The following is a 27,193-nucleotide window of genomic DNA, read 5'->3' on the forward strand; positions in this document are numbered from 1 at the left end:
TCACTCCAAACCATTCACTATCCTCTCCTGTGAGGCTTGGCTAGAACTGGGCAACCTCTACTGCCTCTTGGTGCTGGTACCTTTCTTCTTACTGTCTGCTACTACATGCCCTCGAGGGAAGCTGAAGGCAGGAGGCATGGGCTGGCTCAGGCCCTCACAATGCCCAAGACCCAGCAATAGCCACTCAAAGAGCTAGAGAGGGCTCTCCTTAGCAGCTTCCCTTCACACCCATGTCTACAATGCGTCTCCTGAGAGCTCCAAGGCACCAGGCATAGTACTTCCAGAGAGCTGTGACCACGATGCTAGGCCCCTTGTCCTGCTAGGCTGCTGGTGGATGTCTCTGTGTGGCCACCGTGCTCCCTTATCTGCTTGTTTCTCAGGAACTATCAGGCACCAGTCTTCTCACTGACCAGTGTGGGAAGGGAAGCAGTGTTCTATCTTCCTGACTGAACTGAAAGACTAAATGGCTGACAACCCTATAGGGACATTACATAGGCACAGAAACAAGAGCCAACAGCTGCTCTGATACACAAACCCCAGTGTCACTACACAATACACTCCAAAGGGACACGAACAGGACCTGAGGGCATGCGGAGCTCTGTGATGACACTGAGTAGGACAGAGCCTCGCTTACCTCAGAGAGGAAGTAGAACCAGGAGTGATCAAAGACAGGAGGAGGAATCCGAGAGCTGGTGTCTGCGATCTTCTTGATTTGGTAGGGAAGCCTCAGTACCATCTCTGTGAGCAGCTGGGTATAGGCTTCAAAGACATCAGCGGCATGGCCCTGAGGAAGAACATCTTCATAAGGACCCAGGCTCACCAGTCTTCCCTGACCACAACCAGGAAACAAACTAGTCAATTACTAAGCCTTATGAGTCCTTTCAAAGCTGGAGCTAAAATTCACTCAAAGGAAGAGCCCAGGTTTCTTGGGACATGCAAGAATAACAAGAGATGGAGCATATGGCCCTTAAAAGAGTTGGGCAACAAGACGGCTCAACAGATACACTTAGCTTCATGGCCTGAGTTTGATCCCTGGGATCAACATGGTGGAAGAAAAACTGACTTTCAAAAGGAGTCCTCTGAACTCCCCACCCACACACACAAGGAGAGAGAGGGGGAGAAAGAGAAAGAGAGACAGAGAGAGAATGCAGGGGTGTACATATGCACACCCATATAAACATTTTTTCAATAATAATACAATGTTTTATGCTTTTAGTTTTATTTTACCCTATTGCATGAATGTCTTGTGTACATGCATGCATATATGTGCACAATCTATATGCCTGTGAGTCCCCTGCAATAGGGTTGCAGATGGGTGTGAGCCATCATATGTGTGCTGGGAACTGAACACAGGTCATCTTCAAGAGTAACAAGTGTTTTTAGCTACTAAGTCATCTCTGCAGTTCCCAATTAAAGTTTTTTTTCTTAAAAAACTTTGTGTCTGTGTAAATGTCATATGTATTTGGGTGCCTACAGAGGCCAGAGAGGGTGCTGGCTCCCTGTAAGCTGGGGGTACTGGTGCCTGTGAGCAGCCTGACAGGGCGCTGGGAATGGGGACAGGCTAAGATCCAGTGTTCTTAACCGCTGAGCCGTCTCCTCAGTGACTACAACACTGGCTGCTCTTCCAGAGGGTGTATGCTCAATTCCCATCACCTATGTGGCAGATTATAACCATCGGTAACTCCACAGTCCCAACAGATCTAACACCCTCTTCTGACCTCCATGGGAACCAGATGTACAGACATGCAATCAATCAATCAATCAGTCAATCAGTCAACCATGACATGTTATACCGCCGACCATTCAGAGTAGGTAGCTGGTCTACCCTCCTGGCTCCACTAACTGACTCAATTAAGAGTAAAGGGGGAAAATTTTAATTAATTAATTAATTGCCGGGCGGTGGTGGCGCACGCCTTTATTCCCAGCACTCCGGAGGCAGAGGCAGAAGCAGATGGATTTCTGAGTTCGAGGTCAGCCTGGTCTACAAAGTGAGTTCCAGGATATCCAGGGCTATACAGAGAAACCCTGTCTCAAAAAAAAAAAAAAAAAAAAAAGAGTAAAGGGTACCAACCACCACCACTGATGACATACCGGTGTATGCCAGGCCCTGTGCCAATACCTTTGTAAGTCTTAAGCTGGCAGTGCTCATGACCCTGTGGAGCAGCTAAGATTTCACACTAATTCCCTGGGTACAGTAGCTGAGGCCTACTGAGACTGCTTAGGATCTTGCCCTGCGCCCTGACTAGTAGGTTAGATTGCAGGAGATCTTCTTTTCCCTGGGCTCATCTACCCAGCATGCTCACAAGCTTCTGGAGACGTTTGGAGGACAAGTGACTCCTGCTGCTGTCGCCTTGTCTCATGTACACTCTCAGTTTCCCAAGAAGTTTCCTGTGAGAGGAAGTGACTGACCACACTTGCTTCCTCAGGCTGACAACAGAGGCAGGAATGAGAAACCCCACCCCCCCAGAGCTAGCTGGGAGAAGTGGCCATCTATTAGGCCACAATAAGATTAGAACCCATGTCCTGTGTGGCTCCTAGCGCTAGTCTTCCTAGCTTTACTTATCAAAAGCAGAGCACACAGCTCTGAGGAGAGCCGAGAGCTGTCTCCGACCAGAGAGGCCTCACCTTCACATACTGGCGGAGAAAGAATGGGCTCATATCTGGCGGAGATGAAGTCGTGTGTGGTTTCAGCAGCTGGCTGGCGGCCACAGGCTCCTCATCACTCTGCTGGCTCCTCCAGTAGTCCAGCAGAGACTTGAGCACATGGAGGCAATAGTCCACAGCCCCTGAGCTCAGCAGGGCTGCTGCCGTGGCACTGGAGATGAGGGAAGAGGACTGAGGGAGAAAACACACAGAGCAGGCAAGGCCGAGTTGTAAACACTGGACTGAGTCAGACCAGCAACACACTCACCACACTGCTGTCTTAGGCACAGCCCTGACAGACATGGGAGTTTCTCAGCTGGCTATGTCACTCTCGCCAGCTCTTTGCAACTGTATCTAAGAGAAAATAAATACTAGCTCTTAAGCTGACCTTTCTATACCTCTGTGCCAGGGAGGCAAAGCTTTCTCCTTCCCCTGAAGCAAAGAGAGCAGAAGTTCATTTGAAAGAGAGACACAAGAGTTCCACTCTAGGTCCTTCTTGACAACCTCACCCTCCCAGTAGGGGCTCTTCCAGAAAACTACTCTCCAAGGGAGATGGTGGGTGACTGCATGCATAAGAAGCAGGAAGGAGCAAAGCTACTGTACATAAGACCATTAGGAGAGCCTTGGAAGTCCCAGCAAACCCCACAGCTCATAAGCTCATTAAGATTGGATGCAGTTCAACCCCGATTTCCACCGTCTCTGCTTTGTGCTAATCTCATTTCCCCCCACACACTGGCTTTCTTCTCTACTCTATTACCATACCTTATAGCAACAGACACTGGAGATCCTCTTAGCTACTCTGTGCTTTGCAGTACAGGCCCTTGCTTTTCAACAGTGGAACCTCCAAGCCCCTTCTTTAACCCTTCCATTGGAGGGTTGGTAAGGACCTGGGCTTGGCAGGGATTCCAAAAAATTGAGAAGTTCGTACCTCAAGACAAGACAGATTGGTACTTCCCTAGTTTGCAATGGTCTTATTCTAATAGGACTATCACCACTGTCCTCAACCCTGCGCTAACCATTCCACTATCTTACTTTGCCTCAAACCCATAAGCTCAAAGCACAAATACCTCACAGATGGAAGATTTGGATCCAGACTTGGTACGGGACATGAAGACACTCAGGAGTCTCATCACGACCAAATGGACTTCATTCAGAGCACTGCGCTCGTTCTTCTTGGAGACATCCTACAGGCAGAAGCCCAGACACCTATGCTTCCTCTAAGCTCCAATAAGACCAACCCCGCCTCCAGTAGGGCTGTGGGTTATAGCTGGTGCAATGGACGCCTCTGCAGTCAGAGGCCATGGAATATGACAATGGCACAGACTTTGTCCTACTTGCATTTGTACTCCTTCAATGTCAACCTGACATAACCTGAGTCACCTGAGAAGAGTCTCAGTGAGTGACTTGACTGCTTTAATGGATGTAGGGAGACCTAGGCTGAAGTGGGATCTGTGCTCAGGACTGTGTGAACAGAGAGCTGCATCCATCCCTGCTTTCCTGCAGTGAGGGGCTATAACCTTCGATGGGCTATAAGCTTTGAGCCAGATAAACCCCTCCCCCTTGGTGCTACTTGTGTCCCAGGACCAGGGACCAAACTAGAACCCAGAGGAAGCTCCTGTAAGGAGGAGAACCTGAGCCCTGCTCTCCGCGCAGCACGCCTCTCCACCTTACCTTTTTGTCCATGCCCAGCTCGGCGATGAGCTGCGCGAGCAGGTTGTCCAGGGCTCCCTTGTCTTTCTCATCTTCTCCATCCAGATCTGTAGTGAGCATGAGAATGACCTAGAAGGCAGAGTGAACAGAGAGCCGACTTCTGAAGGCAGGGTGGAGCATGTGTGTTGGGAAGCGATCCTGACCTGACTCTCTGCCCTAGCCTGCGATGCAGGAGGGCATTCCAGACTCCAGGACTGTCCTAGCTTAAGTGCCCAGGGTTGTAAAACTCACCTGAGCCATTTGGGACACCACTAAAAGGCTTTACAAAAACTTTATAAAAACAACTGAGTAACGAGCCAATTCCAGTGGCGTGAGAGAAGATACTGTGCTGATCTAAGGATTAAAGAGCACAGCATGTACTCCACTCAGGGTGGAAAAAGAAGGCCGACTGAGTGGGTGACAGGACCCTTTTGAAACCTCCAAGTTCTGTCAATTACCTAGCTGAATGACCATGACATCCTTTAACCACAGCTATAACCTGAAGGGTTGCAACTTGCAGCTCACGCTGCATGCCACACTTTTGTGACCTTAACACCAGCCCCCTGAGGTCCCTGAAAAAGAAGTGCATTGCCAAGGGTAGCCCGACAGTAACGCAGTGGATCAAGAGAACTGAAGATACCTGCATGTACGGGATGGCCCGGACACCTCCGACATTCCGTAACTGGGGCAGTGTCTGCAGTAATCTTTCCAACAGCATCAGACGAACCATGTGTAGCCTGCAAGGCCCAGGAATGTACATGAGACATGGAGTGGCACAGAGACAAGACCCAGCGGAGTACGCACCCGCCTCCTGCCACCGAGGCCAAGGAGGAGCCAGCTATTTAGGAATAAGCCTACCATGTTAACCAAATAAGGGTTGGCACAGTGTTACATCCCTACAATCCAGCCCAGCATCCAGGAGGCTGAGGCAAGGGAATCTGAGATCAAGACCAGCCTGGGCTCTGAGTGAGTTTCCGATCAGCTAGCTGTAGGTGCTTAGTGAGACCCTCTCTTATAAGTGCAAACTAATAATAATTATTATTATTTTAAAAAGTATTATGAACAACTTTATGCCCCAAACTGAAAGCTTAAACATAACAAACACATTCTGTATAAACACAAAATGCCAAACCTGATTTATAAATTAACTGAAATAATTTTCTATCACACAAAAAATGATTCTGTATTTTAAAAAAAATCTTCCCTTAACAAAAATCCAAATGCAAATCCACCTGTATCAGTGAGCTTCCCTAAGAACCCATGGGAGACACAGATCTTACACAGACTCTTCGGGGGCGGGGGGAGGGGGATGAAGCATGGCAGACTTATTTTATGAGGCCAAAATAGCACCCTAACCAAGCCCAAATACATGAAGGGTTAACTTGTGATCAGCTGTCACCACCATACAGTAAGACAAGCTAATAGAACTCCTGTCCTTAAACAGCTGTGTGAGTTGTGTCTTATACTGAAAAGAATATTTAAATATTAAATCAAAAGGACACAGCCAGCTGGGTGCCCTCTAAAAGCGGGAGGCCCATCAGTCCTCTAGCTAGACATTAGGCAAAGCAGCACACTCCTACTCCCAAAGAATTGTGGGAGTCACAACACCTTGATGTCAGCAGTGCCTGGGGAGAAATGGGCAGCTTTCGTTTGCCCTGACACTCGGGAACACACGCTTAGCACGCAGCACTCCATCTCCCACTTCCCAAACACTCGTTCAAGCAGGTGATAGTGACAGGCTGGTCCTGACCTGTTGCTAGTGTGCACATCTCCTTCAGCTTCCCCTTCTCCTTCTCCCTCAGAGCCGTCTCCCTCCTGGTGCCCAGTGGCAGTGCTGATGGCGCCTGTGCTAGAGCTGACGCTCCCTGGTCCAGCCGGGTGCCCCTCAGCTGTGGCATCACCATATGCACTGCTCCGGCCAGACACTGGAGGGAAATGATTTAAGAAGTACACATCAATTCCCAACACTGGCCTTGATGGAAGAAAATGTTAGGTTTCAACTGATTTTGGCTGGTATGGTCTTGGGCCCATAGAGCTCTTCCAGTTTTTACCTGTGCAACCTACAAAACTGGCCAAGTCTCAGCTAAGAGGCTGCTAGTGTATGCAAACCTCACAGTAGCTGCACTGGGGGAATGGCTTGCTTAAGGGTTCATTCCCTCGGGAGGCAGGTAGTAAAAACCATAGGAATATGGGTTTCAAGGTCATTCCACAATTATTTTTAAACACCATCTGGGGCTATAAATAATACCATTGTTCTTTTTGAACTTGTCATTTTGAAGACAACTGAAAGACACCATGCAGTTTTTCCAGATTAGTCACTGGATTTAAACTCAGTCACAGAACACTTGACACTCCATGGTAGAGTTCAAATGAACTCTACCAGACTACAGAGAGTCCTCACAAATGCTCTCTGCAGAAACCAATCCCAAGACCAGGCAGGGATTTCTACCTTGTCCACCACCCTGAGCCCAAAGAGATGAAGACACCCAGGGACATTACCACTGTGCTCGCCAGCCACCGAGTCCACTGCACTTCCCCCGCTCTCTGAGCCCACACTACCGCCATGGTCAGCTGGCGAGGTCCGCAGGGTGGAGCCGTCAGTTGCTGCAGTGCTGCCCTCGTCATCTGAGGCTGGAGCTGAGAGAGTAACAGAGCTGTTACAGGCACAGACCCCTCCCTCATGGGGACGGAAAGCATCACAGCACACTGCAGAGGACACAAGGCAGTCTGAGTGTCCTGAGGGCAGAGAAAGAAGGCAAGACCTACTTTGCCGATTAATCAACAAAGGGGACAGACACTCTCCAGGGCGCACTGCCAACAGCACTCAGACCCAAGTGAAAGCCCAGAGCACTGGGCATTTCCTTCACTGTTACAGCGTGTGCAGATTCAGTAAGATTCTGTGACATGGACAATGAGTTTTCACACTAAATGCTTCCCGGTCGCCATTGTCTAGGTGTTACTGCCATCGACTGAGACCCACACTAGCCATTGCCATTCGGAGCACAGAACTCACTGAGGGTTGCTCAGCAACCCATCTGCAGTTAGGAAATCACTTAGCATGAGCTCTTGAGTCAACTTTGATTTTTGTCATTTTGGTTTTGCTTTCAATTTTTTAAAATCATATGGCCCAGAGGAGAGCTCATTAGAAAATTTCACACCTCTTCATCATCCTCATTAGATGCTAATAATGAAGCAAGGAAATTCCCCAGAGACAGCCACAGCATCCAGGATCAGGGCTGAGCTGAGACAGGAGGAAAATGCTGGCTGAGATTCACAGGGGAGGAGGAGAGCCAGGACAGCCAGCAAGCATGACAGACGTGACCAGCACAGCACGACCACAACCACAACATGACCTCCAACACTGAAGTGACAGCAACTGAAGAAACCTCAGAGAAGCAAGAAGCCAAGGCAGCAGGCGGGGCAGGCAGTCTGGCCTTTTCTTATCTAGGCAGGCTAACCCTCTCAAAAGAAAATAAGCTAGGGTAGGGGATGCAGCAGTCTAGCAAGGCTCTGCCTCTTCTCGGCTGGGTGTTTCAAGGACCCCCCCTCACCCCCCATGTGCACAGCTTGGTCCAACTCTCTACCTGGAATTTGATCAGACTAGGAAAGAGACTTAAAACAAAGACAACGTAAGTGAAGGTTTCCTATAGCCTGAATTGGCCACAAAAATTCTCTCCCAAGCTCACTGGCTGCTTGCAGCTTCAACTGATTTGCAAATGGAGGCTAAGAGCTAAAGGTTTAGCTTTATGTCCTGCCTCTTTCCATACTGTCTAACATGTTAGAACTCTAACATAATGCTGTAAGCTTGTCTATGGCCCATCAGTCAACAGGATGCTCCCTGCACCTCTCCTTGGGTATCAGCCAAAGCCAGGCAGCATGCAAAGTGTGAGGAAGCGGAGCCACAAGCGCTGATGGCAAGCTGCAGCACAAGCAGGAAGTCCAGGATGGCCTGTCAGAGCAGCTGCCCGTCACACTCTCACAGCACTGAACAGGGCTGCAGGGTCACAGGACCCTGAGCCAAGCTCCTTGCTGTGGACAGTTACCTGATGCTGTGGTGTCAGAGAGGGTTCCTGCGTCCAGAGAGGAAGAGCTGGGTGCCTGGCCGGAGAGTCCCAGGCTCTGCAGGCCCAGGGCACTGCTGCTGCTGCCTGGGAAACAAGTGGAGAGTGAACACAGGGTCCCCTCTGCCCCATCCATAGTATTGCTTTGGCCATCTGCTGTCATTAAGAGTCTAAACACCAGCATGTGTGACCCCTCCAGTCACTGCTGTCCACCCACCAAGTTCAGTATAGATTCAAGAGGCACCCATTCAAAAAACCAAACCAGCAGTAACTATGAGACTGGCTTTTGGCCTCTGAAGCGTCAGAGTCATTCCTCACTCTCCACCTGTACCTCTGAGCAGCTTTCACCCAGATCAACCTCTCCCCCAACTGGGGACAAGCTAAGTCAGTGGGGTATCAGCAACTGTCACGCCCTCTCTCCTGGGCAAGTTTGCTGTGTTCCTGACACTGCCTTCTACCTTGCTGGTCCTGCTGCAGGCTCAGGGCAATGGCTAGTTCAACCATGGTCTCGTCGTCTGCATCAGGTGGGATGTCCAGCATGGGAGGAAAGCCTTCAGCACCTGCCAGCAGGGCCTCCAGGGGAGAGGGGTTGCCATTGTTGACATTTTCAGCTGTTTCCAGGACCATCGACTCAGACTGCAGAGAGAAAGCCCCATCAGTGTCCTACAGCAAACAGTCCGGCTGCTGAGTCTAGAGGGGCGATGGAAGTTCTTCCTTCACTTCAGGGTGTCAGACTCACCACCATCTCAAAATCTCCATGGTCCACCTCACTCTGTTCCTGGCTTTCCTGGCGGATGTGACCACCATCGGGGATGCCCGATGACTGCATTTTCTCATCAGCATCATCGTCATCATCATCGTCCTTGTCTCCTGAGACAAAGAGACCCCAGTAACCTAAAGGTATTATTTTTACTCCTTGGCATGTGACTGTCACACAGCAAGAGTCTAAAGACAGGCCCCACTTGCAAAGACAAATTTGTAGGTGCTAGGCCAGCAGCCTACTTCTCTCGTTTTCTACAACCAGCAGGGTCTGGGGAGATGGCAGTCAGCAGCAACAGCTTCCCCTCAACAGGAAGAGACTTCCAGTCCAGAAAAGATGAAAACCTTAGATTTCAACAAGACAAAGAAATGGAATACTACAGACCCTGTGAGCTCCATTCTCAGAAGACCTTTGCCAGGACAGGAGAAGAACTCACGAGTGTTTGTCAATAGTGTCCACATTACTGTAGCCTAGACTTCATTTCTCCAAACAGCTACGTCTGTAAGATTTTTCAACTATACAATCACTATGAGAAAAACCAAAACCAGAACCAGGATTGAAATCTGAGGCCATTGACTAAAACCTGAGGCCACTGTGACACATCTCACTGGATTCCTTGTCTGTGGGAAGGCTGTGGAAAGCCCAGGTAAGTTCCCCAACTGTTAGAAAAGGATGGAGACTGCCTTCTACTTTCTGTGTTGCTAAAGCAAGTCCTCTCTTAGAAAGAATAACTCTCCATACTGTAGGAGGTGTATGTGTGGTGTGTGTGTGTGTGTGTGTGTGTGTGTGTGTGTGAGACAGACAGACAGACAGACAGACAGACGTATGCACGCACGTACGCATATATGTGGAGGTGAGGTAGACATCGATTGTCTTCCTCTGTCACTCACTGAACCCAGCACTCAGTGATTCAGGTTGACTGATGGCCAGTCGGCCTAGCATCTGCATTATCTCCTCTTCCCCAATGCTGGTAATCTGAACTCAGATCCTCACACTTAGACAGCAAACACTTTGGCAAGGGAGCTTCTAGCTTCCCGTATAATAATGTTATTCTAGGAAGATGTCTGAAAGTTCCAAAGTCATATACATTACTCAGGATATGCACCATGGCTGGAATACAGCTGACATGCATGAGGCCCAAGTTCAATTTCCAGCACTGGAAAAGAAGACATGATTGTTCCATAATCTGTACCAGCTACAAGAATCCACTGAGCACCTGCGATCTAGCTAGTGTAAGTGGAGACAAGCTGCAAGGGGGAGCCATACTCTGGATTTCAAGGATGGCACCACAAAATGCAAAGCATCCCCATAAGTTTTTATGCGGGCTCCGTGTTAAAACAGCAATATATTACATTATCTCTAAACTTGTAACTTACTTCTCTTTATTCTTCACATGCGTGGCAAGTGCCCAAGCAAGTACCTCATGAGGAAAATTGGGAGTCTGCTACCTAATCTATTATGGGGAAGCCCGTCAGGACTCTACTCATAAGCAACAAATCGGACCCTTAATGAGGAGGCTGTGCTAGGAAAAGCAGGTTTGTTCTAAATTTTAAAAAAATTTTTTTGTTTAGCCATTGTGTCTACTTTTTCACATTTACTATTCATTTTGTGGGGGACCCAGCACATGTGTGGAGGTCAGAGGACTCCTAACATGACTCTCCTGCCACATGGGTCTCACAGATCAGTTCAAATTCTAGCTGTCAGGCTTGGTGGCGAGGGTCTTAACTTACTGAACCTTCTTACTCTCACTGTAAGTCTTTTAGGTGGACAAGACCCCAGTCGATAGGGTAGGCTGGCTTTGAACACCTGACCCTCTTGCTTTATTATCTTCCTGAGTACCAAGAACATAGGCACTCCACCATGCCCAACAGCCATATATTTTTTACAATTTAATTATTAACAATTACCTCCAAGACCTTGGCTTTTTATTTTGGAGACAGGGTCTTGCCACATAACCCACGCTAGTCTCAAATTCAGTGTCCATTCCATCCCATCATGGGCCACCCCCACCCCCACCACTGTCCTTAACCGTGAATTTTCCGTTATCTTTCCATGTTTTTCCTATGGCTTTTAGAATGTCTCAGCGAAATATCCCATCTTCACGTAACCATGTAGAAGCTGGTATACAAATGCTTTGCTGTATCCTGGACATTTTCCACAGCACCATTCAGTTTCCTTGATTTTGACTTTATTCTACTTGTATGCACCTTATGTACTACCCTTCTGTCTAGGATATTAAAAGAAGAGAAAACTGGAAAGACTTGGTCAATACCAGCAGCACATCACAGAGCAGCAGCTCACTTATAGGCCACTGACCCACCCAGATAAAACCTAAAGCCAGACTTTACCCATTGGAGTGTTGCTTCGAGGGGAGGAGGGCAATGTCACGTGTCTCCGCTTGTTCCTGGGCCTTAGGACTCGAATCAGAGCTTGTTTACAGGAGAAGCTCACAGCAGGGTCCTAGGTTTGAAAGGAAGGTGTCAGCTTAGGCATTCCACTGTCAGACAGGACTCCATCTTCAGAGTTTTCTCGACAACCCCTGACACAAAGGAGAAGCCTGTCTACTCTCACCTGTGTCCTGAAAATGCAGCAGGATGGAGCAGACCAGCCTCTCCAGACCTGGCACAGTTAGACCTTCACCAGCTGCCTGTCTTTTACCTGCTGGGGTCAGTCTGCAAGGCCACGGGACCCTTTGGCTCTCTCCAAATGAGCTCTACCTTCTCATCACACAATCAAGCTCTCTCGCCTTCCTCTCTGCTCCACGCCATAAGCAGCCTTGTAACACTCATCTTCTGGAACAGGCACACTACACAGCCTTCGCACAGCCTTGGAACCAAGACTTACTCAACATTCTCTCTACAGCAGGTTCCAGACTACAATGGGAAGAAATCACTGAACAGGGAGCAAGTCCTCCCTTCCCGGACGTCGTCTCTACAGCGTTGATGTATTTGCAATTGCTGATTCCCATCCCATTTTTAAAAGATTTGCTTTATGTGCGTGTTTTGTATGCATGGTAGGTCTGTGCACCACCCTATACAGGGCCCAAGCAGGCCAGGATAGAGTATCAGATCCCCTGGAACTGGAGTTTCAGCAATTGCTACTTCCTATGTGGTTGCTAGGAATGGAACCCAAATCCTCTGGAAGAGCAACCAGTGCTGTTAACCACTGAACCACCTCTTCAGCCCAGCCCATCAGACTTTAAGTCTACTTTCTTTTATTCTTTCAGGTCAGTGCTCATTAGACCATTTTCCACACACTCTCAGGCTGACCAGAGGCATCTGGGGCTGTGTTGATACGTACAGGACACAGCAGCATCTGCATGTAGATCTTGGATGCTGTGTTGATACAGTCCAGCTCGCAGGTACAATAACCATGGATAATGTCTACCAACGCATTAACCGTAGCTTCGATATGAGTAAGGCCTAAATGGGAGAAAAGATCACCTGAAAATCTGTTGACAAAAACAACTCTAGACCCTTGAAAGCCTGAGACAGAAAGCACAGATCTCAGCACCACCTAGAGGGTGTTGAGACAACAATAGGCAAACACACAGCAGAGCAAACCCACAACACTGCAGTGCAGCCTATCAGCTGTAGCTGGAGTGTTTTCACTAAGTCTTTCAATTCGCTAAGTGTCCTTAGAAGCCCTTGCAGAACCTGAACCAGAGAAGCAGGAATCACTGTGGACAGCCATGGACAAGGTGGGGAAACTTGAGGTGGGCAGATAACAACACCACCCCTATATTCCCCAAACCTGTTGACAAAGCTGGTCTCTTGACAGGCCAATTGGCATCTACTCTCCTCTCTGGCTGAGGGGTCTTCAGGAGTGTGACCCATGAGAGGACTAAGGCAACAGCAGCCTGGAAATGAGTGAAAACACTTTCCTGGCTGGTTCCACACTACTTCTAAACTGACTCTCAACCAAGTCTTTCAGATACATTGTTTTTAAATATCAACTACAGATCCGTTGTTGTCGTCGTTGTCATCGTCATTGTCCCCCCACCCCACCCCTAAGGCCCCATGTGAACTAGACAATCCCACATGAAGGAAGCATTTTCACACACATTTTCACACACCATACCACACTGCACTGCTAGTTCCCAAGGGCAGCAATACACTGAGCTCACAGACATGTCTCTGTGCTTATATGGAGGAAAAGGTCACTGTGCTGAAAAGCTTATACCTACTTCACTGTATCAAGATCCAAATACCCCTGCTAACGTGATACCTGGCAGGCAGGCAGGTGCCAGGAAGGCATTCTTGGGCTTAGATGCATGGAGTTTCCAGAAGTGGTTTACAAGCTGAGTGATGAAACTACAGCCGTCTCCTTCCTGCTTCTGTGGCTCTTTCCCCTCATCTGCTCCTTCTACGCAGGAAAAAGGAAATTGTTAACCATGGTAAATCTAAGACAGAATTCAATTTGTTTTAAGGTTAACTCAGGTCAAGGAAGCTTGCCTGCGGAGGGAGTTTCAAGTGGGGCCCCAATCAATATGCCAACTATCCCTAGATTCCAGCAGGCACATCTGGGAGAAAAACAGTCTGGGAAAGGAACATCACAGAAAACATTGTGTGTTAGAGTTAGGTAGAGAGGGGAGCATTCAGGATCTTTACAGCAGAGTCAAAGATGCCTGTTCCAACTGCTAGACTAAACCTAGGGGAACATCTGAGATTCCTCTAGAATGATTCTAGGATTGCACCGTTAGGAGAACAAACAGGAAGGCAATGGCATAGAGGAACACGCAGGTGATAGGGACTGCAGACGCAGCAACAAGCTCTTTCTAGTAATGGCAAATCAGGCTTGGCACCAAGCCCCAGGCAGCCGATGTGAGGAGACAATGGCAGAAGCCGAGAGGGAAGGCCCTGAACACACTGAGCGTGCTCTGCTCTATGGCCAGAGCCATGCAGCAGCATGCAGCACCTGGTCTGCAGGTACCAAGGAAAGCCAAGCTTGGCTTCACCCAAGGGCCTGACCTGCATCCCTCCACAAAGTGAGTAACACAAGAAACTCCCAATCCCTGCCACGTGTCTGTTGTGGCACCAGGCTGGAACTATGCTTAGCTTCACCCAAAACAACCTCACAACAGACCAGCTGAGGTTCCGAACACTAACTAAATTCAACAATGGTCAATTTAGTTAAAATGACAAAGTTTAAACAAAACAAACAAACAAACAAACAAACAAGCAAACGGGGAACAACGTTGTCAGAGCCACCAAAAATAGGAAGAGCATGACAGAGAAGCAAAGAGGTTCAATGAGTGGGTGTCAGAACCACGGCCACAGAGGCCAAGTTCACCTGTTTCCATCTGGGGCAGCTTTGACTCCGTGAAGTGCACAAGGTTGTTAGGGCGTGTGACGGCAATGGAGCGAGCTGTGATCACCAGGCGCTGGAACACCTCGGGGTCCAAGTCCTTGCCTTCTTTGCTGGATGTGTTGAGACACTGCACAGCTTTGCTCAACAAGGCCTGGTCCTATAAAACAGCCAGGTCAAAGAAAGTCAAGCACAGGCAAATGCAGGGCATTAAAGCACATACAGGCTGCTTACTGCTCTCAAGAAGTAAGCCAAACAGCTATCAAAACCAATCTGCAGGCCTCCCAACATTCAACTGTCTTAACGGATACAAAATGAATAGTCTTTTAAGTCACCAGCCACATAACAGTCTCGCAATCTAAAAGAAAGCTAGCACCCACTCAGTCAACAGAATTACAGCAGCCAACCGCTTCCTTTGACAGACTCATCCACCCTTCAGCAGGTCCTTTACCCAAGGATAATGCTTTCCATAGCAAGCTGAACTCATTCCTTGCTATTAAGAGACAGGCCTGGCAGTGCCCCCAGCACCTTTCTTCCTATTAGTCTGAACCATCATATTTTTCATGATGCCATGCAGGAGAGCCTCTGGGCCCAACAATAACCCCCCCACTCAACAACCACCTGCCACACATAGGCCTGCCACCCCAGGCCACAGCTGAGGGCTTGGAACACCAGCACATCAGCCACACCTATGGCACAGTCCTGACCCTCGCTATCTCTCACAAGAATCAGCTGCCCATGCTCACTCTCTTTTTCAAGACTTGCTGATCCTGCTAAGAGGGACAGAAAACTAAAGCAACATGCCAGTGGCCCACTAGATGGCTTTCTCAGTCTAGGGTAGCATCCGTACATCTCAGAAGAACCCTGGGATTCTAATCTCAGTGTGAGGCCTTACTTTATAGACGGAGAGTCAACGCATTCAATTCCCGGCATTCAGGACAGTGTCCCTTTCTACAGAAGTCTCCCAGGAAGGAAGTGGTTACCTTATGGCTGTGGTAGGCCGAACGGCTGCTGTGCAGACTGGCCAGGAGGCTCTTTGATTGCTGCTGGACACTGGCAGGCGCTGGCAGGGAGAGCAACAAAGTGGCTAGCTCCTGAGCAGCATGCTTGTTTCTCTCCTGACAGAAAGGACAGCAGGGCTATCACTCGGCATCTCAAGGCACCACAGAATGCTCTCTCTCTATCTGCCCTCCCCTCCTGCCTTCCAGGCCAGCAGAGCTAGGTTACCCACCACTGACTACAAAGAGCAGAAAAAGAGTGAGTTTTTCTAAACTTCAACCCTCCTGTGGCACAGGTGCAGCAGCTCAGGGAGGCTTCGCACATCAAGACGGTGCCATCAGGATTCTTCAGCTCCAAGGCAGCAGGCCGCAGTCAACAACCCACTTCCTGTCGCTTCAGAAAGCCCCCGTGCGCTTTGAAGAAATAACTTGCCTTCTCAATGATTGGGCCAACAGCAAAGCAGCTTTCCAGGGCTTCCAAAGAACTCACAACCAGCCTGGGGAGACAGAAAGCCTGGCATGAGTACAAGCACTGTTCTCTCTGCCTCGTGTCAGCCCAGCAAGCTGTAGCTGTGAGGACCTTGGGGACAGCTACCGAATGCCAAATATAAAAATCAAAGCACAATAAGACCTGCCACAGGCGCCGTGCATATCGCTGCCTGTGTCACAGGCCAGAAGAAACCTGGCTCCTGCTCGGAGATCAACCTGGGGCCATGTTCATAATCCGCCACTCAAAGACGGCGGGGCTTTTCTTCCTCAAAGAGGATAAATGTGCTTCCTTCTGCTGCCTGTGGCAGGGATCCTGAGGTGGGCTTAAGTCTCGATGCAGCAGTGCCCAAAGCTCAGGTGCTCAGAGATCAGTGGGCAAAGGGAGGCACAAGGGAGATGTTAAAGCCATCTGTTTACACTGGCAATGTTAAGGTCTGCTTACACAGCCAGGAAAATGCACACAGGCACTCCCTACGGGCTCTCAGTACAGGAGCAAACAAACTATTTTTAGATACATGCCACTGGAACATTCAAAGGATAGAACAAAGCATATTTAGAACATGGAACTTCTCCATTAGGGAAGAAGCAGGAAGTCTAGCCATTAACCAGTATCTATCAGATAACATGCTCTGGGCTTAATGCTGTGAATTTAAGTGGCATAGTAAATGACCAACATCCTATCAGCTGGGGTCTAAACAGGAAAGGAAAGCACTGAGAAAATAGCCAGAGTGAAAAGGGGGCAGGGGAAAGGGGGGCACCAAGGGAAGACGGAGGAGGCGTAGGACAAAGGGAAGTGGAACAGGCTCCGGGGCTTATGAACCGGCAGGGGCATTTTGCCCCTCTGCCCCATCCTTTCGCATCCATATACAAAATGTGCAGCAAGGATGGATTCAGGAAGACAGAGCCAAGAGGCTGATGTGGCCAACACCAAGGGTGCGCTCAAGGTCCAGGATAGCCTCTGGTTTACACATGGAGAGCTCTGCAGCCATGCAATGACCAGAACAGAAAGTAGCAGGACTCGGAACAGAAGCAAATCAGCGCAAAGCCACAATGCGGACGCTGCTCTCTGACACACACGCACTCGTGCAGAGAAAAGAAACAGGGCATACTAACCGATCCAGCTTGGTTAGGGACTCAGTTTCAGAACTTGGGGGAGAAGCAAAGGGAAAAAAAAAGGAAAAAAATGTGAAGCTCAGAGAAACCTAGAAACCCATCCTAAGCAAACGATATATGAATGGGGGCAGGGAGAAAGGCAGACGTCGGGAGGCTGCTGGTGGGGTGCAGTGACTCCAAGCACAGCTATCTCAGGGCTTACAATGTAAGAAGCTCACGCTTACATCAGGACCTGCTTCATCTACCATGGCAAACCAGCAGCCAGCTAGCACAAAGAAGCCAAGCACGTGCTTCCGAATGCCACCGTAGGGAGGTCTAAGGACACTGCACTTTCCTGTAAGACGCTGCCACAGCCTCTCTAGCTGGCAGTGTTACTACCACAGAGTAGCAACTTCCACAGAGAAAGACGAGAAGATGATACAATTGGCATAGACGGAGGATGCTTGCTATTGTTTCAGTCTGGATCCTTATCTCGATAGAGCATGGGTGTAGGCACTTTCTAGACCGCAGCCTGTGGCTATTCCTACCGCTTAAGGAACATTACGTAAATGACCAAGCTTCTGCCTGGACAGAGATCCAGCATCAGACACCTCTGAGTCCATTTCCTAGGCTCTGTGTGCATATTAGGGAGAAACAGAATGTTCCAGGGACTGAGAATTTGACAATCACAGAGTAGCTTGGGAGACTCCAGACATAGAGGAGGCTCTGCAGACAGCACAAATGGTGCAGAACCAAACCCTGCCAACACGGGTACCTCTCCAGGACAGTGCCACTGGTTGTGGCGGGAGCGGCTGAGTCACTCTCTCCAGTGCCATTGCTCTGGTTCAGGTTAGGAGGGCAGATGTTGCTGACTGAGGCAGAAGGGAAGTCTTCTGGGGGCTCATCAGGCCAGCCAAACTGCTCTTTAGTCTTGCCATAAATTTTTACAGCATCTATCATGGTGACACCAGCTGGATCCACGGAGGCACCGACTGTAATAAGCAAGAGAAGCCTTTCTTTAGGAAGCATATTCTCTAAGAGCTCACAGAACCCTTCCGAGGCAAGGCACAGAGCAGTCAGGTACAGGTGCAAATCATATCTGCCTCCAAGACTCTGAAAGCCATGTCTGCTGAGACACTTGAGGCACAGCCACGGCCCAATACACAGGATGGTTGGATGGAACATAGTTTGATGTCTATGGGAGAGACCCTAGCCATCACTGAAGGGTCCTCTGGTGCCCACTTGTGTTCTATCTCCCACCTCCTTATTCCCAACGATTGCTAGGCACTTTCCTTGTTTGGAGTACAGGTCATCACCATCCACATAAACAGAAACTCTATCTCGGAGAAAGGACTTCAGCTAAGTGGCCAGTAATTGACAAAGAGCACACAGGCTCAGTAACATGTGAAGAAAGCCTGGAGTCAGCAATTTAGCTCACTTAGCAGAGTGCTGGCTGGGTTCCAACCTTAACATCACATAAACTGGCATTGTGACACATGCCTCTAATTCTAGAACTCAGGAGGCAGAGGGAGCAAGATCAGAAGTTCAAGGTCAGCCTCAGCTATACAATGAGTTCAAGAACAGCTTGGGATACACAAGACCCTATCTATGAATGAATGAATGAAAGAAATGCAAAAAGCTTTGAGCCAGGGATACAGCTCAGTTGATAGGGCACATGCCTCCTGATTTCATCCATCAGCCTTGCCTCCTCTGACATGGAAGACTCCATTGATGAGGCTAAGGCAGCACCAGGAGAACAGCTAGCTGTGCCTGCCTCTCTCTACAACATACCTATTCTTTTAACAGGCTTAATGGCACTAACCTGTAACCCAGAGACTCGGAAGGCTAAGGTGGGAGGACCTCAAGTTTAACGCCTGTTTGGCTTATACAATGGGAAACTGTTTCAAAACTTAAAAAAAAAAAAGCTAAAAGATGGCTGGTGATATAGTTCAGTGGTGAGAGCATTTGTCTAACATGCAAAAGTCCTGGGTTCAATTCCCAGCACCACAGAAAGGAAACAAAGCTGTCTCCTTTCCTGGCAGCCTGCCTCTTAGACCTCTAAATGAGGGAGACTAGGTCCATCAGGGAATCCCTGCCTAGCAGTAGAGGGCCACCTAGTGGTCATCTGTTGTAGTTTCATGAGACTGTAGTTTCCAGTCAAGCCCTGCTGGCCGGCTGACTCACTGAAGAGGCTCAGCTTCCGGTCGGCCTGCAGGGCCTCCTCTCTGGTGAAGGGGAAGTCAAACCAGCGGGAGCGGCTCAGGTTCAGCTGCATGGTCCTGCCGAAGATCTCGATGTAGGACGGAGCCCGCTCGATGGCCTGTGTCCCAATCTGGATCCGCATGCCCGTCATCACCATAGTGCTGCTGTTGTTACTGATCTCGATGGTGAAGCCGCCAGGCTGTGGGGAAAGAGCACATAGTCAGAGAATCTCCAGGGTCCTTCCTCCCACATCCCCTCAATGGCTGCCTGGGTAAGACCTAATTTCTTTGAACTCCATTCTAATCGTGTCACAGATATAAGAGGGAGAATGCCAGGCTCCTCCCTGGTATCAAATGGTACCCTGTACTCAATAACCCTTCTAACAATTAGCCTGGGGGACTCAAGACCTTCAGCATATGAAAGAAGGTTGATTTATTCAAGGATCATTTGACCAGAAGTGAGCAATTTCAAATACATATTCTATGTCTGATTCTTTTTTTTTTTTTTAAAAAGAGATTTATTTATTTATTTATTATATGTAAGTACACTGTAGCTGTCCTCAGATACTCCAGAAGAGGGCATCAGATTTCGTTACGGATGGTTGTGAGCCACCATGTGGTTGCTGGGATTTGAACTCGGGACCTTCGGAAGAGCAGTCGGTGCTCTTAACCACTGAGCCATCTCGCCCGCCCTCTATGTCTGATTCTAAAGGAAGATGTGAAGCCAGCTCGACCCCTCAATGATGGGAGTCCTTGTCTTGCATATGCAAGGCTCTGGGTTCAACCCTCATACTGAGGAGACAGGCACAACTCGTTCAACAACGCTGCTCACAAGAGTGCCACCCACAAAGTGAGCCAGCCCCATATGCTGCTCACCTTGGTGTTAGCCACGTACATGCCAGTGGAGTTCAGCCTGTGCTTTATCTGCTGTGCATTGTAGACTTGCAAGAGGTCATTACCGCCAAACTCCACATCTGTTAGCTGCTGGTTATGTTCAAAAAAGTCAATGGGGAAGGTGACCTGGCTGGATGTGCGGGCTGCTGTGGGAACAGTACCAGATTGCCACAGAGCATTAATGTGTAGTCTCAGCACTTCTGATCCCACTCCAAGGCTCAAGACTAAGCCCCTGCTGATACACAACCCTAACCAAACGGGCCTCCATCACTGCCCATCACTATGATTACTTAAGGCCAACTCTCCAGCATACCATCCCTAATCATATATATACATAGATAGAGATATATAACCTGCTGTCTGTATGGACTGTACAGCTTATAACAACAGTATCTATTTCTTTACAGTACAATAAGCTACATCCTCATCTCAAAACACAGAAGCTCGAGAACAAATTTAAGGAAACGTGATGAGGCCTGCGCTATATTGCACTTAGCCAGGACCATCCCTAAAAAGCGTGCTTCCTCTTCTTCAGAGTCCTTTCCTAGCCAGCAGCAGAACCTTTGATGTCCACACTCCTCTGCTGCAAACTGCTCAGCTGAAGGGATCTACCCTCAGCTAGATCAAATGCATGGGGAAGCCACCTCCCCTAACCCCAAAGAAAAGCTAAAGCTGAAGATAACATTCTTTATGGGATACCAAGAACTGCTGCCTCAAAGTGGGCAGTGGTTGCCACATGGGCCTATTTCAGAAAATTGGTTAGGACTGGCCTCTGACCTCATCAAGTACGAAGGCAGGAAAGCCAGCTGTAACCAGCACAGGGCCTACTCTGTCACTGTCTAGGAGACTGCTGAGCCCATGCCCATGGGGTTCTGGTGGGGGCCTTACTGATGGTAGCTGTTTTGCGCTTCCGCACAGGTTTCATGATGCTGATGACACTGCTGGGCTGCAGAGACGGCTGGAGCCAGTAAGAGGTGTTCTCTACATTGGCCATGTAAATCCGCAGGCTGCCGTCCTCGCACAGCAGGATCATGGTTGTACGCTGCTGCTCATTGCAGGCAGTGTGCCTAATGGCAACCATGTCTTGGATCTAGGAGGAGAGGACAAAGGGGGAGGGAGGGAATTAGTTCTCACACACGTGGCTCAGGCTCCACAGAGGGCCCACATACAAAAGGCAGCAAAGGCAGCAGCAGCTTTCGCCTGTTTCTTGAGATGGGGGCTCTACATGGAGCTTAGGCTGACCTCCAAACTCAAGCCTCCTGCTTCAGCCTAGAATTACGGACTTGTGCCACCATACAGAGATGGCAGAGATCCTTAGGTGAGGAACCCTGGGAAGAGGGCGCTGACCTTTGCTTTGGCGGGAAGAGTCTTAATCTCCTGGATGAGGAAAGTGCCTGGCTTCACCATGACCACCAGAGGCACGCCAGTAGTCTGCTGAACACAACACACCAAGCCAGGGTGGTTCATCACCTCGGACCACTGGCAAAGGGCAGGAGAAGTCTTACTGCCACCATTGGAGCTGCAGACACCAAAAGTGGATACAGTGTCACTCCCCATTGTCTAGTTTTTTCTTTAAAAGACTGTCCTAGCACAGCAAAGCCAGCCCCAAGGGCATGAGCGAGGGGCACATGCCCTCCTCCCCAACCCACCCCCAGCCCCCACCCCTGGCTTCCTCCTCACTGCCTGTCACCTGGGCAGCACAGTAGAGCTGGAATCATCCCAGGATGAGAGAGCAGGAATGCTGGCTCTGTCTCTTGCAGGCTACAGCATTGGTGAGCTAGCCTGGGGCATTGCTAGTGAACTTGCCCCTTGTGGTGTGGGTGTAGCTGAACTGGCATTCTGACCAACCCAGCTACTACCCAGGCCCAGATGCAGGGCTTTGAGTTGGCCCACCCCAACATTTCCCCCACCTATGAACTACTAGAGTGTGTGAAGGGGCCACCCCTGAGATCCAAAGCTGCAGGACCTGAAACATAGCACAGGGTAACAACAGGCGATCTGAGAGGAGCGCCTGTGAGAGGAGCGCAGCACTCATGGTGGAGCCAGAGGTCTCGAGAGGCAGAGCAATGACTCATTGCAATGACCATTTGCAAGTAAAGATGTGTGGACAAAAGAGTGACTATGCGACACTGAGTTGTTGTTTTTGTTACTGTTGTTTTGTTTTCTTTTAGTGGGGCAGGTTGCAAGGGCAAAGGGCAGATCCAAAGGGGCAGGGAGATGAGTGGGATTGGAGTGTATGATGTGAAACTTACAAAGAATCAATACAAAGTTAAAAAAACAAAAAATGCAAAACTGTCCTATGTGACTTAAAACAAGCCCTGACTAAGAGTTCAGATATGCCATGGGTCAGTTACTAGGAGTCAGGTGCATGCTACCATCACTGCAATGTGTGCTTCACTGAAACTTTGCTGCTCAGAACAGGTGACCTTGCAAGTCTATCAACTACACAAGGCCATAGAGCTGCATAAGGTGGACAGTAAGTACCCTATGGAAGCTGGCATGTACACGCAGTGTGAGAAGCAGTAGTGGAGAGGAGGGGGGTGAGGATGAGAAGGGAAGGCAGAGAGCTCACTGCGAGAGGGTGTCTGGGAGGCCAGGGAGTGATCGATCACTCTCACCTTTTGATGTTGATGGGGAAGAGCTGCAACACCTCCAGGGTGCTCCTGCTCACAGTGGCTGCAAAGGACCTGCCCTGACTGTAGCTGAAGAAAAGCATCTGCAACACGTGTGAATAGTACACAGACACGCCACCGCCTGCCACCTGGCTGTTACTGTCCTGTAGGAGCAAAGACAAGCATGTCTGGGGCAGAACTTTAACCCATCGCCAGGCATGAGACCCCTATGAGTGGGCCTCATAGTGACTCGCGAGCGTGATGCACAGATGTTATAGAAGACTGACCAATATACGTGCTCACAAAACACTATGCTATGGCAAGTTAGATTTTAGTTAATGGAGTATGGCTTTGAGAGGCAGCTTAGAGAAGATAACCCTGACTAAAGCTGCTACTGAAGGCAAGGCCTCTCCCAGGAAGAGCACAACTCTGCCAGGTAGGCAAATGGCCCTGGTGAACAGCTAGCCACCTGGGAAAAGCAGCCCTGACCTGCCTCAGGATGACTGGCAATGTCCTATACTGGAAGTCTCCCCATTTCTCCAAACAAGTAAGCCTTGGGATTTATGTCTCTGTAAAACATGTTTAATTGCTCAATGTGTAACTTGGGGTATGAAACTATAAAGCTAATGGGGATTTCTGTTCAGGCAGACTATTAGTTTTTTGAGCTAGAGTGACAGCTCAGGACCTGGGATCAAGTCCCAGGCCCACATGGTGCCTCCAGTGCTGGATGCATGTGCACAGACATACATGCAAGCAAACACCCATACACATAAAATAAAACTGAGAGACACATTTACTCTGTTAACAGATGTGGAGAAGCAAGGACTTTACAGTCCAATTGCCTTAGTGATTTAGTTTTCACTAAGAAGTAAAAAGAAGCAAAGAGCACATGCGTGCACATACAAGAAAGGGTAAGGAAGCCAAACGGGAACAATAGAAGTTTCTCATCATGGAAGTGACTCTAACCTTCAGGTCCTCGTGATTTATTTCCAGCACATTAGTGACATAGAAGGGGCCCTGCTGGGCACTGCTGGCCTCCTCCATGAGCTGTGTGTACATGTACCCAGCAGAGGACATGATGACAATGATGTTCTTGCCTTCCTCGTTGAAAAGGAAGGTAACGTCTCTTATCTTTGAGCTCGGCAGGAGGAAGTAGAAGGTTGGACTCAAGGCATCAATAGACAGGTCGTAAATCTGCCGGTGACAGGAGGGGAAAGAAGAGTGACCTTTCAGTCCCACCCCCAACACATGCCAGGGAATTCTAACAGCTACAACTTCAGGCTGATGGCCACTCACCCTCCGGTCAACAAGCCCCACTAGTTAGGCCTTAAACATTACAGTGCACATAAAAACTTGTTTTCCAAACTCTTCAAAGAGTGAGCAGGAAAAGATACACAAACTTATAACAAGTAGTCACAAGTGTGTACAGACATAATTCCTACAGGTACATGGTTGCCGACCTACCCGGCAACATAACAGATACTGGTTTTTTAACTTAAGTATTCAAGAAAGAACGAAAGCAAACCTTGACGAAGTCTGCGGTGACGATGGCTAGCTCAGTCTGTGAACCAGGGAGCCACACAGCTTTGATGATGAAGTTCCCTGTGGCCAACTGGGGATGTAACACTAAGTGATCGGAGACAGAGCCTGAGCTGCTGAAGGTGAGCACGTGGCAGTCCTGGACATGAGTTCAAGAACAGAGCAGTTGGACAGGGCCTGGGACAGTCAGCTAGTTCTCCCTGAGCTCCCATGAGTCCCTTTTCCTACTATCCCGGCCTGCAGCTCCAATTCAGACTGCCTAGACACTCAGGTTTCCAAAACACACAAAGATCAGAGCAATCAGAAGGTACGGAGTGAGCTCAGAGAAAGACATTTACATTCCAGCAGCTCTCATGCCTTCAGCTATGAGTGAGGAGGTTTGGCCAGAGCTCCCGGCTCCAGGGGTCAGTCCTGCACTGGGTCTTTACCTTCAGCCCACACACTGCCAGGTAGTCCTCCTTGCAGGGGTTTCCAGTAAGACTCAGCACTGTGAAGGGAACTGGGGCAGAAGCCAAGCGGGTTAGCGTCAGCTTCCTCTTACTGGAATCTGCTTGCTTCAGGAGCGCTGAGAGCTGCAGCACTGTGATCTGCAAAGGGAGTGCAAGCTGCTGAGGGCCAGGCGCTGGCCAGCCAGGCCCCCCCCAGGCCCTCATGGAGTCTAAGGCAGGCAGTTAAGGAGGCTCCCTGGGGAGAAGGGTAAGTCACTGCCTGGCTTTGTGGATTTAGTCTCTTAGAAAACCTGTAGATCAAAGTTCAGCCTCTACTTCTCCCCAAAAGAAAGACACGGAAGCTCATTCTCCCTTTCTCCCAATGAGGACAAAATGGCAAGTAATGAAACCAACTGCTCTGTGCAGAATCTTCTCCTAACATATCCAATTCCTAGGCACCACTGCCCTCAAGCGCCCCATAAAGCACTTTCTGGATCATCTGCTTTAAGGACTGTCCACACTGTCAGTTAAGGTAAGACAGCCTCCCTGATGAGAGGCAAAAACAGAGAAAAGATACCTAGCATTCCCCAACTGAGTGCATCCCTGGAGCAGGAATTACTAAACAAGGAACACTGACTTCCTAAGAAAACTTCTGCCTCTCTGCTTATACCTTTCCACGTCCAAAAATGGGCAGGGATGGGAACTAAGTTGTGCTGAACACCAGCCAATTACTTGCCAGAGCCTTTCCCAAGTCATCTCAGTTCTAGTGATAACTAATACTCAGGTCCAAGCCAAAAGGTTTAATAAGGTCAGTCTTGTCCTCAGAGACAAAGCGTGGGTGTTTCCCCTCAGAGGATCAATCTGAACACAGATCCTAAAACGAATGGGAAGAAATCATGGGACCTACCTTGCCCTTCTCGTGGCTAACAGCCAAATGCTGGCGGCGCCCATGGGGGGAAGAAAGCACACACATAGCCACCCGTCTGAGCACGTGGGCACTGATCAGCTGCCGTATAGTCTGGCCCTGGTCTCCACTGTAATTCATCCGAACATTCTCAAAGGCACCTTCCTGTGAGCCTAAGGTGGGAACCTGGCAGAAGGGAGAAGCAGAGAAAGTATTGGACAAAGCAAGTAAGACTAGGTGGGTTCATCCACTGTCACCTGGGGGGCAGTGTACCCCTTAGTCATTCAGCAGGGTTTTGTGAATCTGACCAAAATCAATTATATGCATGCACATAATTCTCAAATAGTAAAATTACTAACAACAAAGGAAAAGTAGAAGGGCGTGGTGGCAAAAGCCTATTATACTCCCAGCACTTGGGAGGCAGAGGCAGGTTGAAGTCCGAGTACCAGGCTATCCTGGTCTATATAATGAGTTCAGGCCAGCCAGAGCTCAAAACAAGCAAGTGACTTTAGCCTGCAGTCCACTATCCTCTGCTGATTAAAGTCTACTGCTTCAGTCTGGTTACAACTGCAGGGTCAAATTCTCATGAAAGTAAATGAAGTGCTGGCTGTTCTCAAACGTTAAAATGCATTTTCACTTATAAAATGGTAATGATACAGAATATTTTCCCTTAATTTTTTTTTTTAAAGATTTATTTATTATATATAAGTACACTGTAGCTGTCTTCAGACACACCAGAAGAGGGAGTCAGATCTTGTTACAGATGGTTGTGAGCCACCATGTGGTTGCTGGGATTTGAACTAAGGACCTTTGGAAGAGCAGTCGGGTGCTCTTACCTGCTGAGCCATCTCACCAGCCCTCCACCCTTAATTTTGATGTCAGTATTTAAAATCTTCAACGCCCTGCTCTGGGTGTCTGTCCACACATATACTGGCCAGAGCTCCCAGCTCTGGGAGTCAGTCCTGCTCTGGCTGGACCTGCTGCCCACACACTGCCAAGTGGTCCTACCTACAGGGGTTCCCAATAAGTCTTAGCACTGAGCACAACTCACAGGCAGACACGCTCTCCTAGGCCCCTTCTAAATAACACAACCACACTCCTGTTCTTTTTACTTATCCCTGCAGCTCACATGACTGACAGGTTACACCCTACGCTGTAAGAGTAACTGAAGGAACGCTGTCTTCAACTCAGGCTGGAAGTCAGCAAAGGATGAAGCTATTCTGCAAGCTACTGAGCCTTAGGAAAGGAGACACAAGCAAGAGGCTTTCGATTTTATACAAGGAAATTTCAGTTATAGTGCCCACAAAATGGAGTTCCTCACATCTTAGGAGTTCATACACATATATGCTTTAGTAAAAAGAGGACTTGCTTGCTAAATATCGGGACTCTAGTCAGACACACCTCATCTGTGGGTTACTACACTGCTCAGAGTATAGCTGAGGAAAGCTGTGACCACAGATTCTAGGTTCTGCATGCCTATGACTCACTGATAAGTCTATTGCTCAGTTGCTGTGGCCACTATCAGACACCATGACACACAGGTTGTACAGTCAGCAAACCTCGAGACCCTGACATA

The 27,193-nt window shown here is 49.0% G+C and overlaps 1 protein-coding gene across 7 annotated transcripts in view; it reads right to left on the reverse strand.

Annotated features, from left to right (window-relative positions):
- Ubr4 (ubiquitin protein ligase E3 component n-recognin 4) overlaps positions 1-27,193 on the reverse strand; it is a 108,052-nt gene that overhangs the window by 40,246 nt on the left and 40,613 nt on the right. The window contains exons 40-67 of one of the 7 annotated variants that reach the window (XM_085838761.1): positions 25,621-25,803; positions 24,714-24,872; positions 24,272-24,424; positions 23,713-23,940; positions 22,753-22,910; positions 21,482-21,653; positions 21,023-21,224; positions 20,117-20,280; positions 19,224-19,440; positions 17,815-18,031; positions 17,061-17,093; positions 15,892-15,955; positions 15,444-15,578; positions 14,446-14,620; positions 13,608-13,691; positions 13,381-13,518; positions 12,454-12,575; positions 11,502-11,613; positions 9,133-9,260; positions 8,852-9,029; positions 8,376-8,480; positions 6,832-6,969; positions 6,083-6,257; positions 4,973-5,069; positions 4,315-4,422; positions 3,711-3,827; positions 2,626-2,835; positions 635-784 (exon numbers count right to left, since the gene is read on the reverse strand). In XM_085838761.1, coding sequence (XP_085694887.1) covers positions 635-784; positions 2,626-2,835; positions 3,711-3,827; positions 4,315-4,422; positions 4,973-5,069; positions 6,083-6,257; positions 6,832-6,969; positions 8,376-8,480; positions 8,852-9,029; positions 9,133-9,260; positions 11,502-11,613; positions 12,454-12,575; positions 13,381-13,518; positions 13,608-13,691; positions 14,446-14,620; positions 15,444-15,578; positions 15,892-15,955; positions 17,061-17,093; positions 17,815-18,031; positions 19,224-19,440; positions 20,117-20,280; positions 21,023-21,224; positions 21,482-21,653; positions 22,753-22,910; positions 23,713-23,940; positions 24,272-24,424; positions 24,714-24,872; positions 25,621-25,803 — 4,122 coding nt within the window. Of the gene's footprint in view, positions 1-634; positions 785-2,625; positions 2,836-3,710; positions 3,828-4,314; positions 4,423-4,972; positions 5,070-6,082; positions 6,258-6,831; positions 6,970-8,375; positions 8,481-8,851; positions 9,030-9,132; positions 9,264-11,501; positions 11,614-12,453; positions 12,576-13,380; positions 13,519-13,607; positions 13,692-14,445; positions 14,621-15,443; positions 15,579-15,891; positions 15,956-17,060; positions 17,094-17,814; positions 18,032-19,223; positions 19,441-20,116; positions 20,281-21,022; positions 21,225-21,481; positions 21,654-22,752; positions 22,911-23,712; positions 23,941-24,271; positions 24,425-24,713; positions 24,873-25,620; positions 25,804-27,193 lie in introns of all 7 variants that reach the window. The other 6 variants (XM_085838762.1, XM_085838760.1, XM_085838763.1 and 3 more) reach the window with 6 other exon arrangements.

This window comes from Mus caroli, unplaced genomic scaffold (assembly GCF_978045245.1).
Source record: "Mus caroli unplaced genomic scaffold, Mus_caroli_1 scaffold_6, whole genome shotgun sequence".
In the NCBI taxonomy this organism is placed as follows: domain Eukaryota; kingdom Metazoa; phylum Chordata; class Mammalia; order Rodentia; family Muridae; genus Mus; species Mus caroli.